The sequence below is a fragment of the Pristis pectinata genome, chromosome 8, assembly GCF_009764475.1.
Source record: "Pristis pectinata isolate sPriPec2 chromosome 8, sPriPec2.1.pri, whole genome shotgun sequence".
In the NCBI taxonomy this organism is placed as follows: Eukaryota; Metazoa; Chordata; class Chondrichthyes; order Rhinopristiformes; family Pristidae; genus Pristis; species Pristis pectinata.
In genome coordinates this window covers 37319917-37332135 of record NC_067412.1, presented here as the reverse complement: position 1 = coordinate 37332135, position 12219 = coordinate 37319917, and the positions used below count along the sequence as shown (strand labels likewise).

At 43.3% G+C, this 12219-nt stretch overlaps 1 protein-coding gene across 4 annotated transcripts in view; it reads right to left on the bottom strand.

The window, feature by feature from the left end:
* Positions 1–12219, bottom strand: part of LOC127573467 (amiloride-sensitive sodium channel subunit beta-like) — a 40330-nt gene that overhangs the window by 13743 nt on the left and 14368 nt on the right. For all 4 annotated transcript variants that reach the window (XM_052021719.1, XM_052021717.1, XM_052021720.1 and 1 more), the window contains exon 9: positions 152–230. In XM_052021719.1, coding sequence (XP_051877679.1) covers positions 152–230 — 79 coding nt within the window. The remainder of the gene's footprint in view (positions 1–151; positions 231–12219) is intronic.

The window sequence follows — 12219 nt, the reverse complement described above, 5'->3', positions numbered from 1 at the left end:
CTGGAATCAGTTTCAGCACTGATGAACAAACTTCCGTAGTCATCCCGGGATGCTGTACACTGGGAGGGGCAGTGCCATGGGCTTGTATGGAATGTTGGCCCAAATGGCCTTCCTGGAAAGTGTTGACATTAAGGAGCTGAGCAGTACTCACTTGCAGGGTTGCTTGCATATCTCCAGGCATTTGGAATTCTCCACTTCAATCTGCTCCCTCAGGCTGTAATAACAGTAACCTGGTGAAGGTAACATAGTGGAAGTTGAAATCAACAGCAGAAAGAGGTCATTCACCCCCTAACTCAGCAACTAGTACAGCCAATTATAATCCAAATTGCCTCACACATAATCTTTCATTTGCTTTTTGATTCTTCATCTATCTTCCTTTCCAGGGATATGGTCCATAACCTATGAACATAGTGTAAAAGCATCTTTCCCCTTTCTATTACAAGCGATGATTGGAATCCTGAGTTTATCCCTCACTTACTGCAAACAATTCTCATTTAGACAATGTAAGGACATTGGAACCTGGTTTTACAGGCTGTCTGGATCCATTGATGGGACCTTGTCTGTTTAATACACTCAACAGGATTCTTTAAGTTTAATATACTCCATTTTTATGGCCTTTATCCCCAGACCTGCATTCTGAGTGCCTTTTGTTTGCTTTCCTTTTTTTGTTTCAAAATATTTTTATTTGCCATATCAAGTAAACACTTGAATTAAAACATTACTTCCCCTTGTCCAGGATGCACTCCAGTCCCTGAGGAGGCCAGCTGTGAGAAAGTGGACACTCATGCTCATTTCCCAGAGACACCAGGACTTGAACATAACCTCCAACGAGGGGCAGACTGTTGGCAGGAAGGCCGACAGCCTGCTGCCTGGACCTGTGTGTGGTCCAGGAGCAGACTGACAAGGAGGTCCCCTGACTGACTGAACCTGTCATGCCCACTGCCTGCCCCTGCACCAGGTACCTAGAGATTCTGGAGCGTTGAGCCAGAATGGAACCACAGCTTAAGGAGCAGTTCCTTCAAGTATTCAAAATGGGGCTGCAACCTCGCACGTTCTGTAACTCCATGGGGCATGGATCGTTCAGGCAGTAGAAGGGACTGGCAGCCTGTGAACCAGCAGAGGGCTGCTCTACCTACAGGTCCACAATATAAAGTGGGGGGGTGGGGGGTGGAATCCCACATAGATTCCCCTGTTGCCAGATGGCAGAACAGATTACCTTTATGACTCTGGCTGGCAGTCAGGGGGGGCGAGGAAGTGTGGAGGAGAAGCCTGTGCAGGAATCCCCTCCATGGGGTGTGGAACGGCACAGGGGATGTTTCCCAGAGATGTCTTGTTGTGTGGGGCCGGCTCCTGAGGAGGCTCTCACCACTTGGGTCCAATGAGCAACGTGGGCCCAGCAGAGGTCAGCTCGTCCAGTGTGTAAACAGCCCTTTCAGGCCATCGAGTCCGCACCAACCATCAACCGCCTTCTAATACCGTTTGTTTATTGTCTCCACATTGTCATCAAGAACCCCCAGATTCTAGTAGTGACACACACACTAGAAGGAATTTTACAGTGGCCAATTAACCTACCATCTCACACACCTTTGGGACGTGGGAGGAAACTGGAGCACCCAGAGAAATCCCATGTAGTCACAAGGAGAACATGCAAACTCCACACAGACAGCATACGAAGTCAGGATTGAACCCGGGTTGTGAGACAGCAACTCATTGCACTCTGACGCTGTGCTGCAGTAACTCTGCCAGCTCTGCCACTCTGCCTCAGCTCCAACTTGTATCTCCCTATTTTAGTACATAATACACTCCAATCTGTATGGAACCTCAGCGGATTAATACACTCTCTATAATCCCCTATGGGACACTCCAAGAGTAACTCACTCTATATTCAGTGACCAAACTGAGCAACTGGACTCAGTTGGTTTAAATTCCTTGATGGGAACAGTGTCATTTTCAGTCTCAGTAATACTACTCAGTAAGTTTAATACACACTCTAAATTCTGTGCTGGGGCAATGCCTGCTTAGTAACCACTTATAGTCCATGATAGATATCTGTCAGTCTATATTCTGTAATGGGACCAGTTAGGTTAATATATATTCCATAATTCCTGATGGGATCAGTAAACTCTTTATCATCCATCCTGGAAACTGTTCAGTTAAAACACACCCTATAATTTGTGATGGGACCTTGTCCAGTTTACTAAACTTTCTAAAATCAGTGAAGGGATTCACTTGGTTTGGTACACTATGTAAATTCCTGATGGGACCTTTAATATACTCAATAATCCGTTTTCCGTCCCTGTCAAATTAGTACACCATATACTCTATGTTGGACCTTTTCAGTTTAATAAAATCTGTACAATCGTAACGGGACTTTGTCAGTTTAAGAACTCTCTGTAGTCGGTTATGGAAGTATGTCAGTTTCACACACCATCTTTATTTCCACCTCTCCAAGTTCGATAACTGGACTCTCTCTAAATTTGTGATGGGACACTGTTAAATTCAGTATCGATATTGATAGAGTCATCGAGTCAAACAACAGAGGAAGGCCCTTCGGCCCGTTGTGTCCATGCAGCCACCTATGAAAACTAATCCCATTTTCCAGCTCTCAGGTAGGTTACTGTCAGATGGGTTAACATATTCTCCACAACTCCTATTGGAAACCGGTTATCAATACTATAATCCTTGCTGGGACCCTGCCAATTGAAAATACACGCTGAAATTTATGATCAAAGCCTTCAGTTCAATACATACTCTATAATCGATAATGGCACCCTGTCAATTTAATAAGCGCGATACAAACCTGACAACAATATACTGCCTGCCTTGTATTGTCCAAGTTATCGAGTCACAGAGTCATACGCACGGAAACAGCCTCTTCAGCCCACGGAGTCCGCCGCCCAACAAGCATCCATTTATCACACATTAATCCTGTTTTTTTCTATTTCATTGCGTGATGTGTTCACTACATTGCATGATTTGTCCCTGAGGGTTTACTGCACTATCCACAATGCGCAACGGGTTCCATCAATTTAATATTGTCCACGATAGGATCTACTTCGGTTAAATTCGGTTAACTACTATAGGGGATGGAACTGTCAATTTAATAAGCTATCTATGTTTCATAATGGGACGCTGTCACTTCAATACGTTCTCAGCCATCTGTGATGGAGTCCTGTCTATTACACGCTCTATAATTGGTAATGGGTCTGCAATTCTTGCTGGGTCCCTGTTACTTCAATACACCGACTACAGCCATTGAAGGAAACCTCTCAGTCTAATAAATACTCTACAATTGTTGATAGTAACCTGTCAATTTAATATACGGGCTATGATACATGACGGGACCTTGTCCATTTATTACACTCTACAATCCGAGCTGGGTAGCTGTCAATTTATTACACTCCATATAATCCATGATGGGATTCTGTCAAGGTAATGCACTCTCTACAACCCGCTTTGCAAACTTATTAATTAATACGCTCTATACCTGACGAGACCTTGTCAATCTATTACACTTATATAATTCATAATACAGACCCCAAATAACGCCGTCGATTTAATTCGTGATGGGTCTCTGTCAATTTAAAACGCTCCCCATATTGCGTCGTAGGACCCTGCCATTGATGTACAATCCCCATGGGAACCCCAAGATATAAATACTCTATAATTTATGATGGAACCCTGTCAATTTATTACACGCCCTATAATTCATATGGGTCCCGGCCAATGTAATGCACTTATCTATAATCCATATTAGAAACCTAAGAATTTAATACACTCACTATAATGCATGACGTGGCCTATCAATTGAACACACTAATTACAATCCTTGAAGAAACCCTCTCGGTTTAATCCGTCCTCTACAATGCGCGATGGTGTCTCTGTCGGTTTAACACATCCCGTATAATCCATGATGGATAATTACACATTTATCACACTATCTCCAATCCCTGATAGCTCCTGATCAATTTACTACACACTACCTCAAACGTGATGGAACACTGTTAATATAATACGCTCTTTGTAATTCACGACGGGACCCTTCATGTTAATACCCGTACTGGAAATCTGTTAATTAATACGCTCACTATAATCCGTGCCAAAATCCTGCCAATTGAAGACATTACTCCTTAATCAGTGTCAATGTGATAGGTAACTGCGAATTATTACCCTCTCCTTGACCTTCAAGTCTCAATCCATGAAGGCATCACGGGCCGTTCGGCCCACCAAATCCGCACCAACCACAAACGCACATTTACACTAGTACTACATTAAAATCCCATTATAATCTCTTCACATTCCCATCAAGTCCCCCCAAATTCTATCACTGTTTACAGTGGCCAGTTAATCTACCACCCTGCACGTTTTTGGGAGAAAACCCATGCAGTCATAGTCACAGAGTCATGCAGCAGGGAAAAAGGCCCTTTGGCCCAACTTGTCCATGCATACTGTGTTGCCCAGTGAGCTGGTCCCATCTGCCTGCATCTGGCCCATAGCCCTCTAAACCTCTCCTCTCCACGTACTTATCTAGATGGCTTTTAAATGTTGTTAATGTGCCCACCTCAGCCACTATTTCTGGCAGCTTATTCCAAATATGCACCACCCTTTGTGTGAAGAAGCTGTCCCTGATATCCCTTTTAAACCTCTTGCCTCTGATCTTAAACCTATGGCCTCTTGTTTTTAGCACCCTCTCCCTGGGAGAAAGTCTACGTTCTTTCACCCTGTTAAGCTCCTCATGATCTTATATATCTCAATCTCCTACATTCCAGGGACAAAGTCCTAGTCTACACAACCTCTCCTTGTAACTCAGGCCCCCAAGTCCTGGCAACATCCTGGTAATTTTTTTCTGTACTCTTTCTAGTTTAATGATGTTTCCTATAACAGGGCAACCAAAACTGTGCACAATACTCCGTGCAGCCTCACCAACATCTTATATAACTGCAACATAACTTCCCAGCTCCTATACTCACTGCCCTGACTGATGAAGGCCAGCATGCCAGTGCCTTCTTCACCACCCTATCTACCTGTGACACTGCTTTCAGTGAACTATGCACTTGCACTCCTTGGTCCCTCTGTTCCATAACACTCCCCTGGGCCCTACTTTCATTATATAAGTCCTACCCTGGTCTGATCTCCCAAAATGCAATATCTCACATTCATCTGGATTGAAAGCCATTTGCCATTCCTCAGTCCACATACATAGCTGATAAAGAACCCACTGTAATTTTTCATAACCTTCTACAGTATCTACAATACCATTTATTTTAGTATCATCAGCAAACTTACTAACTGTGCCTTGTACATTCATATCCAAGTCATTTACATAAATTACAAACAACAAAGGTCCCAGCACTGACCTCTGTGGCGCACCACTAGACACAGGCCTCCAGTCTGAGAAACAACCCTCAACTATCACTCTCTGTTTCCTACCACTGAGCCAATTATGTATCCAATCCGCTATCTCCCCCTGGATCCAAACTAGTCTGCTATGAGAGACCTCGTCAAAGTCCATATAGACAACATCCACTGCCCTACCCTCATCTGTTCTCTTGGCTAACTCCTCGAAGGTCACAAAGGGATTTGTCAGACAGGCCTTCCCACACACATAGCTGTGTTGATTGCCCCAAATCAGACCCTGTCTCTCTCAATGTTGGAAGATCCTGTCCCTCAGAACACCCTCTAGCAATTAAAATTGCTATCCTGGACAAACCACGTGGATGCCATGGCCAAGAAAGCTCATCAACGCCTCTACTTCCTCAGGAGGCTAAAGAAATTTGTTTTGTCCCCTTTGACTCTCACCAACTTTTACCAATGCACCATAGAAAGCATCCTATCTGGATGTATCATGGCTTGGTATGGCAACTGTTCTGCCCAAGACCGCAAGAAGCTGCAGAGAGTTGTGGACACAGCCCAGCGCATCATGGACACCGGTCTACCCTCCTTGGACTCTGTCTTTACCTCTCACCGTCTTGGTGAAGCAGCCAGCATAATCAAAGACCCCACCCACCCGGGACATTCTCTCTTCTCTACTCTTCCATCGGGTAGAAGATACAGGAGCCTGAGGGCATGTACCACCAGACTTAAGGACAGCTTCTACCCCACTGTGATAAGACTATTGAACAGTTCTCCTATACAATGAGATGGACTATGACCTATGACCTCATGACCTCACGATCTACCTTGTTGTGACCTTGCACCTTATTGCACTGCACTTTCTCTGTAGCTGTGACACTTTACTCTTTACTATTATTGGTTTTTTTTACCTGTACTACATCAATGCACTCTGTACTAACCCAATGTAACTGCACTGTGTAATGAATTGACCTGTAAGATTGGTTTGTAAGACAAGTTTTTCACTGTACCTCGGTACAAGTGACAATAATAAACTAATACCAATACCAATACCAAAATCCCCTCCAGCAATTAAATCCTCTCCAGTCACCGGGAGAACATGCAAGCTCCATACAGACAGAGGTCAGTTCTGAGCCCAGGTCTCTGGTGCTTAGAGGCAGGGTCTCTACTAGCTGCGCCACTCTACCAATCCTTGTTGGGTCAATTGAATACTCAAACTACAATCATTGTTGGAACCCTTTTGGTTTAATCTTTACAACCTGTGATGAAATTCCCTCTACAATCCGTATCGGAAGACTGTCATTTTAATAGATTGTGATGGAAAGCTGTCAGTTTAACAGATACTCTGTAATTCATGATGGGACCCTGTCAAATAAATGTGCTCCCTACAATCTGTATTGGAAATCTATTAATACGTTCACTCTATTCCATGACGGGACCTTGTCCAACTGAATGCACTCACTATCATCCTTTTATTTCACTGATTGTATTAAATGGCAGTGTTCCATCAGCCTGGATATTACAGACTAGTGACTTTTATTTCAGTGGTGAGCAAATTACTGGAAAAGATTCTTAGAGACAGGATATATGGGCATTTGGAGAAGCATAGGCTGATTAGAGACAGTCAGCATGGCTTTGTGAGGGGCATGAGCCTGATTGAATTCTTTGAGGATGTGACAAAGAATGTTGATGAAGGTAGAGCGGTGGATCTAGTGTACATGGATTTTAGTAAGGTGTTTGATAAGGTTCCTCATGGAAGGCTCATTCAGAAAGTCAGGAGGCATGGGATCTAGGGAAACTTGGCTATGTGGATTCAGAATTGGCTCGCCCATAGAAGACAGAGGGTGGTGGTAGATGGAGCATATTCTGCCTGGAGGTCGGTGACCAATGGTGTTCCACAGGGATCTGTTCTGTGGCCCCTGCTCTTTGTGATTTTTATAAATGACTTGGATGAGGATGTGGAAGGGTGGGTTAGTAAGTTTTCTAATGACACGAAGGTTGGTGGTGTTGTGGATAGTGTAGAAATTTGCTGTAGATTACAACAGGACATTGATAGGATGCAGAGCTGGGCTGAGAAGTGGCAGATGGAGTTCAACCGGGAAAGTGTGAAGTGATACACTTCAGAAGATCAAATGTGAAGGCAGAATACAAGGTTAATGGCAGGACTCTTAGCAGTGTGGAGGAACAGAGGGATCTTAGGGTCCACGTCCATAGATCCCTCAAGGTTGCCACGCAGGTTGATAGGGTTGTTAAGAAGGTGTATGGGGTGTTGGTCTTGATTAGCTGGGGGATTGAGTTCAAGAGCTGTGAGGTAATGTTGCAACTCTATAGAACTCTGGTTAGACCACACAGAGTATTGTGTTCAGTTCTGGTCGCCTCATTACAAGAAGGATGTGGAAGCTTTAGAGAGGGTGCAGAGGATACTGCCTGGATTGGAGAGCATGTCTTATGAGGATAGGTTGAGTGAGCTAGGGCTTTTCTCTTTGGAGAGGAGGAGGATGAGAGGTGACCTGATAGAGGTGTACAAATGATAAGAGGCATAGATCGAGTGGACAGTGAGGGACTTTTTTCCAGGGCAAAAATGGCAAACATGAGGGGGCATAATTTTAAGGTGATCAGAGGGAGGTATAAGGCGGATGGCAGAGGTAAGTTTTTTACACAGAGAGTGGTGGGTGCATGGAACGCACTGCTGGCAGAGGTTGTGGGGGCAGATACATTAGGGACATTTAAGAGACTCTTAGATAGCCACATGAATGATAGAAAAATGCAGGGCTTATATGGGAGGGAAGGGTTAGATAGATCTTAGAGAAGAATGAAATGTCAGCACAACATCGTGGGCCGAAGAGCCTGTACTGTGTTGTAATGTTTCATGTTGAACTGCAGACAGTGTACTGTACAGCACTTGGTCCATTTTGTTCATACTTGATTCATATGACAGGTCAATCCGTTATATATTTGTTAATTGAATACACTATGTATAATCCTTGAAAGATCCCTTTGTGTAATCGGTGATGGAAACTTGTCAATGTAATATACCATCAATAATACTACCTGGATCCTTGTGAATTTAATGCTCCCTCAACGATCAGTGATGGATCTCTGTTGGTTTAATACACACTACATACACAGTGGAACACAGCAAAATTTTGATGCATTCTTTGCAGTCCGTGTTGGAAAACTGCCAGTTTAATACTGTACAGCTTCAACATTGCGTAACGAGTCCCTTTCAATTTAACATGCTGTGCACAATCCATAATTGGTTGCTGTCAATTTAATTCTTCACTGTCTCTAGTTTAATACACTCTCTACAATCCGTGAGGGGATTCGATCGGTTAAGTAATTCCCCTGCAAACCTGGAGGGGGGTCACTGTCAATTTAATACACTATTCAAAATCAGTGAAGGAGCGCTGTCAACTGTGATGGGTAATTGTGAATTATTACCCCCTCCTTAAATTCAACACACTCTTTCAATCCGTGATGGCTCTCTACAACCCGTATTGGAAACCTGTCAATGGGCTTATTATAATCCTGGACGCCAGTCAGTCATTTCAAAACATTCTCTGCAATCCGTGATAGGACGCTGTGAGAACCACACACTCGGTTATGGTCACCTGTCAATGTACTACATACACTATAATACGTGACGGGACCCTGTCAATTGATTACGCTCTTTAAAATCCGTGACCAAACTCTGTTAGTTTAGCACACTTCTTATATTCCGTTTCAGCTCCTTGTCAATTTAATGTTCCCTTTACAGTCCATGATCGGTAATTGCAATCCTTTCAAATGTATACACTGCCTACAATCCATGATGGGACAATGCCATTTTATACTCTCTCTACATTCCGCAATGGGACGCAAACAATTGATTACAGTCAATAAATTCTGTGGCGGAGCTCCGTCATTTTAATATGCTCTTTGCAACCTGTGATGGAACTCTGTCAGTGAGTACACTCACTACAATACTTGTTGGGCCCCTGTCATATGAATCCAGTATGCACCAAGTGCACCAGGTGCTATACAATGCACTGTCTGTAGTTGGTGAAGGAACACTGCCATTTAACATACTCTGTACAACTGGTGATGGTAGCGTGTCTGTTTAATATGCACACAGTAGTACGTTACGGAACCCTGTCAATTTATTACGTTCTGCAATTCGTGATAGAACCCTGTCTCTGTAATACACTCTCAGGAATCAGTGTGGTTCCCTGTCAGTATACTTGTTTAAATCCTGTTAGTTTGATAAAACTCTCTACAATCGCTGATGGAAAAGTGCGAATTCATTGTACTTTTTCAATCCGTGATGATTAGATCAATATATTCTCTACAGTCTGTATCGGACACCTGTCAATTAACACACTCACTATAATTTGTGGCGTCATCTTGCCAATTGCATTTGTTCCCATCCTTGATGGAACCCTCTCGGTTTAACGCATTCTCTGTAGTCCAATAACTGCACCAAGTGGAGTCGGTGATAGAATAATGTCGGTTTAATACACTGTCTGTATTCCGCGGCGGGCCTCTGTTAGTTCAATACTTCTTCCTATTGATATCGGGACCCTGTCTAGTTAGTGCAGTCTGCACATTCCCTGTTGGAAGCCTGTCAATTTATTAGGTACACATTTATCCGCCAGGCGTCCCTGTAAATTGATACATTTTCAAAAATGCGTGACAGAACACTATCATTTTAATGTACTCTCTGCAATCCTCCATCCGTCCGGGTCAATGTAATATATTCTCTCTAATTTGTGATGGGACCCACTCGTTCATACACTATCAGCAGCCTGCGTTGGAAACTTGATTCGCTACTGTTAATCCTCGACGGGAACCTGCCAATTAAATACAGTGACTATAATCTACACTACCTACAATCCTTGATGCAACACTGCCAATCCGTGATGGAATTCTGTCACGTTAGTGCTCCGTCTATAACTCGTACTGGAAACAGAAGTTACAATCTGAAACGCAGCTCTGTCTTTTTAATACACTTCCAACAATTCACGATGGGCCCTGTCAATTTAATACTCTTCACAATCCATATTGGAAGCATGTTAATTAACACACTGACTCAGCAATGGACTCCTGCCGATTAAATACACTTTCTACAATCCTTGATAGGACCCTTTCAGTGAAATATCTCTCCATAATTCACTAGAGGGCCTTGTCTAGTTAATGCAGTCTCCATAGTCCGTGTAGGAAGCCTGTAAATTTAATAACCGCGCTATAATCGGTGACGCGACTCTGTTATTTTAGTACACTCCACGCAATCCCCGATGGGCCCCTGTCAATGTAATACACTCTCTATAATTCCTGATGGGACCGCTTCCAGTCAATACATTCTCCAGAACCTCAATAACAAACTAATTAATTAATACGTTCGCTATAATGCGTGAGGGCCCTGTCAATTGGATACACTATTTATCATCCCTCTTGGTGTAATATGATCTCCACTATCCGTGGTGGAAACTTGAAAGTTTAATACACCGCTGCAATCTGTAAAAGGTTCCAGTTAGTTTACTGCATAGCCCACTGCATGCGATGGAACGCTGTCAGTTTAATACACCCTCCACAATCCTTATAGAAACATAATAATACATTCATTATAATATTTAACGAGGCCCGATCAATGTATTAAAATCTCTACAGTCATACAATATATATACCCTGGGCACTTATGCCCATGATAAGAAACTTGTCAGTAATATGTGAGGAGTCCCTGTCAATTTATAACCACACGTAGAATCCGTGATATGTCCCTCTCAATTTAGTGCACATTCCTCTACCCGTGATGGGTCCCCGCCAATTGAGTATACTGACTTCCATCCTTATTGGGTCTCTGTCAATTGAATGCTTGACGGGACCCTCGAGGTTTAAGACACTGCTTACAACCCCAGATAGAAATCCGCCAATTTAATACACTCACCACAATCCGTGACAGGACGCTGCCAATTTGCTGCATCCGCGACATCCTTGATGGAACACCATCAACTTGATGCATCCTCTACAATCCGTGATGGAACCCTGTTACACGCTGAACATTGCGTGATGACTCCCTTTCAAATTAATACGCCATGTATGCCTGTATGCCTGCCAATGCGCTCTGCACTGTCCGTATTGCACACTTCAATACACTCTCTGTAATGGGTAATGGAAGTCTCTCAGTTTAATACGCTGTCCATATTTCATTACGGGACCTTGTCAATTTATTACATCCCCTACAATCCGCGATGTAATACTGTCAATCGAGTATACTGTTTACAATCTGTGATGGAAATCTATGAATTCAACGCACTCTCAACAATCCTTGGAACACAGCCAATTTATCTCCAATCCGTGATGGCGATCTGCCAGTTTGATACATTCTGTAATCCTTGATCTGACAATTAATACGCTCTTTGCAATCCCTGAATGCACTAACCTACAATTCTTGATGACACCCTTTCGGTTTAATACCCTCTCTGCAATCGGTGATGGTACTCTGTCAATTTAAGACGCTCTCTATAGTACGCGAGAAGACCCGGCCAATTTAATACACCCTCTACAATCCACGGATCAATCCAATCCCGTGTAATCAAAGTACCCCCTGCAATCCGGGATGGGATTGTATGGGTTCAAAGCATTCTGTGCGATCCTAGATGGATTCTACCGATTATATACAGTTTCTGCGATCCTAGATGGGATCCCGTGAACTTAATACCTCTCTACAATTTGTGATGGGACCTTCTCTGATTACTGCACTTTTTGCAATCAGTCCCGTGACGGGACTCTGTCAATTGGATACACCCCTGCAATCCGTAGTGAACCTTGTCATTATAGTGAAACTCAAAAAAATCCTGCAGATATTGGAAATTTAGTACGGTCTACAAT